The 8,329-nt window shown below is 41.0% G+C and overlaps 1 protein-coding gene and 1 pseudogene across 5 annotated transcripts in view; one reads left to right on the top strand and one right to left on the bottom strand.

The window, feature by feature from the left end:
- The window catches only part of TRIT1 (tRNA isopentenyltransferase 1), a 63,673-nt gene that overhangs the window by 21,889 nt on the left and 33,455 nt on the right, over positions 1-8,329 (bottom strand). For 4 of the 5 annotated variants that reach the window (XM_064493704.1, XM_010996937.3, XM_010996935.3 and 1 more), the window contains 6 exons: positions 6,220-6,362; positions 4,408-4,519; positions 3,915-4,027; positions 3,589-3,666; positions 938-1,047; positions 506-623 (listed from right to left, as the gene is read on the bottom strand). In XM_064493704.1, the coding sequence (XP_064349774.1) occupies positions 506-623; positions 938-1,047; positions 3,589-3,666; positions 3,915-4,027; positions 4,408-4,519; positions 6,220-6,362 (674 nt within the window). The remainder of the gene's footprint in view (positions 1-505; positions 624-937; positions 1,048-3,588; positions 3,667-3,914; positions 4,028-4,407; positions 4,520-6,219; positions 6,363-8,329) is intronic. The other variant, XM_031464873.2, reaches the window with a different exon arrangement.
- Positions 7,655-7,815, top strand: LOC116156843 (large ribosomal subunit protein eL39-like; annotated as a pseudogene).

The following is an 8,329-nucleotide window of genomic DNA, read 5'->3' as shown; positions in this document are numbered from 1 at the left end:
TTAGCAACCAACACCATTTCAATGTATTACCTTAAAAATTAGTGAAAAGACACCACTTCTGAAGAATGTACTCAGGAGGAATAACTCCACTTCCTGTTCCCTCCCCGCTGTTTCTGCTTCTTTGGTCTCTTGGGTGAGCTGCCTGGCTTCCCTTACCAGCCTACTTCACCCCCAGTGAGGTCTAAACATGAGAGGCCAAGAAACTCCTCTAAGGCAGAATCATGAAAGTCAGAGGAGCTCTGGAAAGTTAACTGCAGACCTCTCAGTATAAAATATCTACTTTAGCAGCAGCTAGAGAGCATATGATCTTCCTCTGAAATTCTGAATACAAAGATAACTCTCCTGTTTGGGAAGGCCTCCATGAAATTTGAATACAGGCTCTTAGAGGAGGAATCTGGCCATCTTTTTCAAACAGGCAGACTCCAGCATACCAAAGACCTTAAATTTCACAAAGTCAGTGTGACCCACCCTTACAGATTTTTCTGTGCCCTACCCCAGACTCTACCTGCCCATTCACGGTCCCCAATGATGATTCGATCACAGAGGTCACACATGTGATAACTTCTCTTGTTCTCAGTTTCATTGCTTGGCATCTTTACTGGAGCGGCTGCAGGCTTCTGGCCCTAAAAGAACAAGGCACGGATGGGAAGAAGCATTTGATTCAAAGAGATCTGGATATCATTCTCTGATGAGCAGTGAGATTTTCCCAAGATTCCCTTTTCTCAACCCAGAGAGCAGGTGGGCTATGAACAGATTTTAACAACAACCTTTCCAAATGTGAAAGTATAAACACAGCCTCCAGGGATCTAAAAGCAGCCAGCCCTTCTGCTCTATTCCATGGAAAAAAGGCTTGGTTCCTCGACACAGCAAAAAAGATGTCAGCTAAGGAAAGCTCTCTGAAAACCAGACAATAGACAGTACCATGATTAATAATTACCTGGATGAAACTTTGCACGATTTCAAGAGCAGGTTCAAGAACAGACTCCTCCCACTTTGAGGTATCAGATACTTCTAAGCCATATACTGGGGGGACACCGGGACCAGGTCCTAATGATGACAAAGGAAAGTTGTGAGAGGTCAGCCTCCAAGACCCAATCTATTCTGCTCCCAGGACTCCAAAATCCTCAAGGCAAACATATGGGGCCAAAGAAATAAACACTCCGACCATGCCATTCATTCTAACCAGAAACATGCACAAAACAGCTACATGTAATTTAAGGAAGACCCAGACTGGTCTACAGCCAACAAGTCTAGCTGTATCTAGAGTCTTAGGTGTAGGATCTTTCAGATCAGTCAGGAAACCAATACAGAGTAACGGCTCTAGAACCACTGTGTGGGCTACAATATAAAGACAGCACATCATAGGAGGAAATTAACAGCTTGAAATGAGTGCCTGCTCTAAGTTCCATATCATCTTACAGTGATGTCATTCTGTGGCAAGAGTTCACACTTTCTTTAGGGACAGACACAAGTCTCAGGTTTGTATATATCCCTTCAGCAGAAGGCATTCACAAAACTCACTGATATGCTACTGATAATCATGGGCTGGCAACAGCAGAGTATCAGCCAGTGAGCTGCTGAATCTGAAAATTGTAACAAAAGTCTTAGAATTGAACTAGTTTAGCCCTTCTTCTAGAAAACAGATCTAGAGGTGTATTCAAGAAACAGTCTCTGGCAAATATTTCAGAATGGAGGTAAGACTGGAGGTAGCCAAAAGTATAGCTACAGGCATTTCATCCAGCTGGGCCAACCATGTTTAGTCTCTTCTGGTAGTTTCCCCAGTCTATGCACGCACTAAACTGCCTTCCACATCTAGGTTAAGTCAGTTGCCTAAAGGCAAAGAGTATCGAGCGTGGACAAAAACATCAAAGTCCTCAGAATGCCAACGGCTGGCAGGTGCTGGCCTTTTGACTGTGCCAACCACAAATAAGATTCTTCATAAACTGGACTGGGCTGCACCTGCCACTACACGGAAAGGTGAGACTGGGAGGGTGCAGGCAGCATCCACAGCACACCTGGCCTTGGCTAAGCTCTGCACCTGTTTCCAGGCCACTCTATATTTTCCTTTCCCCTCTAAGTCCTTTGTTGGGCTTCTGTGCCCTGTCTAAGCACCTTTCAACAAGTTCTCGGCTCCCAGCTGCTATTTCTGGCTTGGGTCCAAGGCCAAGCTGGGGTGGGGAAGTCCCTCTGGCTTCTTGCCAGAACCATATCCCCGCAGACCAGCCCTGGCCAATCACACACGGCCCCTGATTTACAGGGCAGCTGTGCCTTTCACTCTAGCACTAGGACTGTGCTGGCATACACATGAATGAGGAACAGGCATATGATGCACTGTGCCATCAAGCCTTTCTGACTCAAAGATGGGGGAGTTATTGTGGCCTTACCACAAGAGAAAGTTCCAAATCATCACAAAAAAATCCCGTCTTTTGTTACAGACTAATTGTTAGCCCTGGGGAGAAAAGAAGCTGCACTAGAAATCTGTGGTAGTAAACTTCAATTTCAGCTGACACAAAGACTTCTATCTAAAGGACATATAGAGAAAGCAAGGTAAGAAGAAAGTGTGAAGAGCCCCTTGGAACCAGAACCATACTAGAGAGCACTGGCAGAGAGTGAGAACCGGGAGACAGATCCAGTGGTCGACAACATGGATCAAGGTGTTTCTGTTCAGAGGCACTGAGGGGCCGGGGAGACCTCAGATGTCCTCATCTGTAACTGGAAGCAGGAGTCTAACGGCAAAAGGTAAATAGGGGATGATTCAAGAGCATGTTAAAGACATGCCCACAAGATAAAACTGAGGTTTCATTTTGCTTAATCTCCTTTAAATTAATCTCCTTTTAGCTCATAACCACACAATTTCTTACTGGAGGCCCAAATACTAATGCTGTCTGGCTGAAGTTATAGCTAAAAGAAACGAGTGCCGTGTAAAGTTGAGTGTGAACTTCGGAGTCAGGCCTGCATTCAGTACTCTACTGCTTATTAGCTAGGGGATTTTTGGCAAGTTATTTAACTTCTCTAAGCCTCCATTTCCTTAGCTGAAGGAAAAAAGAAAACAAACAAAAAACAACTATCACCCACCCTGAAGGCTCAGTAATATATATACGGCACCAAATTTAGTGCCAAGGATGTGGTACAGGTCCAGTGAACGAGAATTTCCTTCCCTTTTCCTTAAAAGTGCTGTTCAACAGTTGAAGTTAGAGTTGCAGCAGCCTGAAGCACCACACAAAAGTAATGCTGAGAGAACTGGTGAAGGTTTTGTCTTTTTATACTCCTCATCTGGTGCAAGAACCATTTTAATTAAGAAAGCCTCCCGATAGAAATTTGATTGTTCTTCAGGTACAAAGTTTGAAGCTAAAAATCAACCCTGAGGACCAATTCTGCTAAGATGTTGCTATTTTGCTCTGGCTATTTGCAGCCAAAATCCATGTGTTCAAGGCAATCATTTATGCACAAGACCCTCCCCCTCATTGCCAGGTGAGGTCCCAAACCTTAAAACAGGTCCAGAAATTAAAGTTCACTTTCTGGGTGAACTGAAGACATTTACGTTCTATTGAAAATAGACCCAGGGATGAGGAAAAACATGAGACTTACTGCTCAAGAAACGATTTTTAACCCATCGGTTTTGTTTCCGGGCATATCTCTTAGTCACTTGTTTCAGAGCCTCAATACCTGAAAGACAAGGTAGCTGTAAGAACCTCTATGTGTTTTTCACTCTGCCATTGGCAAGCCCACCCAGCCCAACATTAGAGAAAACTAGCCACAGGAGCACACTGGTGGACACTCCATAGATGAAAATCTCAATTCTGAGCTGAAGGCCATCTGGGACTCTTCTATCCTCAGCTCTTTCTCAGACCACACCAACAGGATACTCTGTCACCCAAGGATGTTCAAGGCTAGGTTAGATGGAGAATTCACACCTTTCTTTAGGAGCTGGTTACTAGTCTCTGGTGTGCATTTTCCCTCAGTGATCAGGTACTCGTGAAATTCCTTGAAGCCAATTGACTGGAAGATACCATGTTGATAGTCCTGGCTGGGAACAGGAGAGCATCAGCAGATGAGCCATTGCATCTGAGAGCTAGCAGGGGCCTTGGAAATGCTCTAGCTGAGCCATTTCATCTCACAGATGAGGAAACTGAGATCCTTAGCAGTTACTACCTCGCTGAAATCCTTCCTCCACCCCAACCCCCAACCAGCTCCCAGGTTACTTTCCTTGGAAATTGACTCCTGGGAATGTCTGACAGATTAGAAAATTGCAACTGTAACAAGTACACCAAACCTCCTTCCAATAAGCCTTGCCAATGCCAAGGACAAAGGCTGATGAACAAATAGATACAAAGCCAGTACTATGTTTATGGTCTTGACCATAAGCAAGGGGTAGAGAGTAGGTGAAAGTAACAGCCAAATCCTCACCTATTTTCTGCAACTTTCTTCTCATTATAGCGTCTATGAAAATCTCTTAGTTCATCCAAGAGCCCAGCAGCAAGCATGTTATCCACCCTTTTATCCAGGCGCTTATCTAGAACTTGAATCAAATTAACCCATCAACCAGCAAGCCTGCCGTAGGTGTGTACTATACATGATGCATGCACAGGCTGCCACAAAGAAGAGAATTTGTTCAAACAGAAGGGTTCCGAGTTCAAAGACTATATAGTAACTCATATTATATTTAGTCACACTTAAAACTCTTCAATTTCAATAAAAACCACCAGAATGAAGCAAGTCTTCTCCTTATATAAAGAGAAAGCACACAATTACAGCTATTAGGAAGAACAAATATTTTATTCTTGTATGGAATGTATATCCATCGTTTATTGTAGAGGCAGTAAACCCCCTGATTTACCCTTACTTTTTTCCATTATATTTGTTACTCCAACTTTATTTCATATTTAGGAACTCTCAGATGACACATTAAATAGGAAGGAGAAACTTTAAACCAAAACCATCCTGGGTATAATCTGAACTACTGAGCCAGGCAAAGGAGCAAAGAGTGGGAATAATCATTCTGATGTGGTGGTCAAACACAGCCATATTATGAATCAGATACCACTATTTAATGCTGAATTGTAATACACATTTTTATTTATAAAATTTTCATTATTAAATTTAACATTATCTTTTTCTATAAACTTAAAACCGAGATTAATTTAACAAATTTCCACCATTTCAATTATGTAATTCTATACCTCCGCCATTGCTACTTCTCGGTCTACAATGATAGTAACCTTTTTTCTTATCTTCCTAAAAAGTTTGCATTTAGGACTATGTGTCAGGCACATTCTGAGCACTTTGTATGTATTATTAACTCACCTAATCCTCAATGAAACTAAAATTATGTATTATTATTATTATCATCTCCATTTTATAGAAGAGAAAATTGGGACACAGAAAGGTAAACCAACTTGCTTTAAAATTCACACAGCCAGAGATGATGGAGCAGGAATTTGAATCCAGATAGTTTGGTTCAGAGACATGCTCTCAATAACTAAATTATACTGCCTGTTTCCATAATAATCTTATCTTTCTAGACCTATCTCATAAGTCACCTTTACAAACTGGTCCTGACTCCCTCCAGGGAATGCGCATCATCCCTTCTCTTTGGCCCAACTGCAATTTCTAGCCCAGCATTTATCACAACGTAGTATCTACCTCATTATTTGTTGCCCCGGTGGACTGGGAGCTCCTTAAGGGCAGGTACAGTGTCATATTCATCTCTGAAATCCAAGTACTATGTAGAATACTTAACACTTCATTGAATGTTTATGATGTTTGTTGGATAAAAAAGTTACTACTATCACAGGGCATTAGCAGAAAATAAACCAAAAAAACCTATCAGGCTAGTTAGCTATCATTCCCACTTCTCAGGTCTACTGCTTCTAGAATAATCAGTGATCCAGGCTTTAGCCAATCCAGGGAGTCAGACCTCCTTCCACAAGAGCCTTCCCTTCTCTTTCTCTTTGGATCTTCCATGGATGGCAGTCTCTTTCCCATCCCATCTTATCTCATCCTTGGTATCTTATACTAATGCCAGGGCTACCCTTCCCCACTTTCCAGACAGATACCTAGGAGAATGGCACTATGCCTAAGTCAACAAATAATAGCAATGATAATAAAATTGTTTAGTGCTTATTATGAGCCACTCATGGTTCTAAGCATTTTATATACAGTAATGTATGACTACAAGCTCTATCTCAGATGGACTCTAGGACATCAGAGGGCTTTTACCTGTCTGTTCAGCATGAAGCCAGAGGATGCATGGGTTAGGGAACTTCAGAGGGCCTCCAAGGGGACCACCACCTTCCTCTGCATGTTGACGATGAAGAAATTCACTGTGAGAGATTCCCGTTTCTTCAAACACCTGCAAGCTCCTAAGTCATTTGAAAAGGGAAGGTGGGCACACCCATAAAAACTATTAGGAAATATTAATTCTTAAGTGAAACAGGAGAGAAGCTATTTATTGTAGAATGCCTCATTGTCATTTTCACTGGGTAAGCCCCTGAACACATGAAGGTCTAGGGTTACTGCAATCCTAAAGTTTCTTAGGACTCAGAAAAGGGTCCTAAGGAAAACTTTAGGTAAAGTAAGAAATAAAACTATTTTTCAAAACATACATAAAATTTTCTGGAATTAGTTACACAGGTTCAGAAACAACAGGTTTCTTCAACACAAATAGGACACGTTCACTTTTAGGTAAGCAGTAAAAAGCTTGTCTGGGACACTTTGTTATAAGCCAACAAGTCTAGTCTTGCTGGAATGCCTTTCCCACAGTACAGAAGTATGTTGTACATCCAGCTCATCAACTTCCTTTTTAAATACATCTAAAATTAATGAAGAATGCTCTGACTAATTCAGTACTCCGCTAGCACAAAGATCACTGAAGAAACATACTTATTCTTAAGCCACCATCTACTCTGTCGGTATCTATTATGTTATGCAGCACTAGGTAATTTAACTCCTAAGTCTATACTCAACCACTCTGGATGATTGCAGCTTATCAGCTTGAAAGTGATCTTTCCCTTCCTGATCCAACTACTTCCTGAAACCCTAACACAAGAGTTAGAGACCCTTGTCTTTCCATATCACTGGTCACTCAAAGAGGACCTATAAGGGAAAAATGTAGTAATAGGTATCTTACTTATCTGGAGGTTATAATACAGCCTCAAACCAAAAGAAAGATGAAAAAAAGTCCTCCAATCTTCTTTAAGATACTCTAGAGCTCTTGCTTAGAACATACTGCTCTTACTAAAACACAATTCTCAACTCACTAGTTAAAAAGTAGCAAAATGAGGAGAAATGATCTGATTTAAAAAAAAAAAGTGGATAATAATGACAAAGCTCTAGAATTATATCATAAATATAAAAATGAATGTTCATCATAGTGTCCCTGAGTTTTCAAAAAATTTTGGAAGATTTCTATTAAAATGTTTAAAATAAAACACTGAGATACTGGAAGGTATAAACTTCACTTTTAATCTTGAATATGAATTTTCAACAAAATATGGCCTTCAAGGGGGTAAAAAAACCTTAGCTATTACAATGATATGTGGCCCTCCAAGAAGCAATCATACCCTCCAAAATCCCATTCCTCAGTATTAATATTTCATGAGGGCCTCGCTTCTCTTCTCTGCCATCCTATGTGTGGTTGAATTTACTCCTCACCATGTCTTCTCATAAGATTTTCAAGATCAAGTGATTCCTGGCCAAGAAACAAAAGCAGAATCGTCCCATTCCCCAACAGATGTGAACAAAAACTGGTAATAAAATCAGTACAACTCCAAGAGAAGGCATTGGAGAAGAACCAAGCTGGGTCTATAAGGAGTCGCCCATATGAGGTGGCACACATATTTATGCTGTGTCAAGAGCACTTGCATCTTACCATATCACTCTGAAAACATTACTACTATCTGAACAGCTGGATGTGTTTAACTGCGAAAATGATGATTTTTCTCTCCGTATCAGTGTTTCTGCACTAGTGCTTTGGCTCAGTAATAAATATGTGAGACATTCCGACGGGGAAAAAAAAACTTCATGGGGGAGGGAGGGAAGCACAATTAGGAAACAAATTTCTAAAAAGGTATGGGGGGTGGATAATAAAAAAGGATTAAGAAACACTGACCTAGAACATTCATTTGAGTGGAATACTTCATAACCCCTGTCCTTCATTAGATCTTCTACTCTGCCAGATATGGTATCACTCCCAACACTAAAGAAAAGTACACCTAAGTGGTGACTGTTTTGTAACGTATAGAAATATCAAATCACTACGTTGTGCACTAGGAATCAAGACAGTGTTGCAGGCCAATTACACTTCAAAAACAAACAAACAAACTCACAG

Source organism: Camelus dromedarius, chromosome 14 (assembly GCF_036321535.1).
Source record: "Camelus dromedarius isolate mCamDro1 chromosome 14, mCamDro1.pat, whole genome shotgun sequence".
NCBI classification, from domain to species: Eukaryota; Metazoa; Chordata; class Mammalia; order Artiodactyla; family Camelidae; genus Camelus; species Camelus dromedarius.
This window is presented reverse-complemented; position numbering and strand designations above follow the sequence as displayed.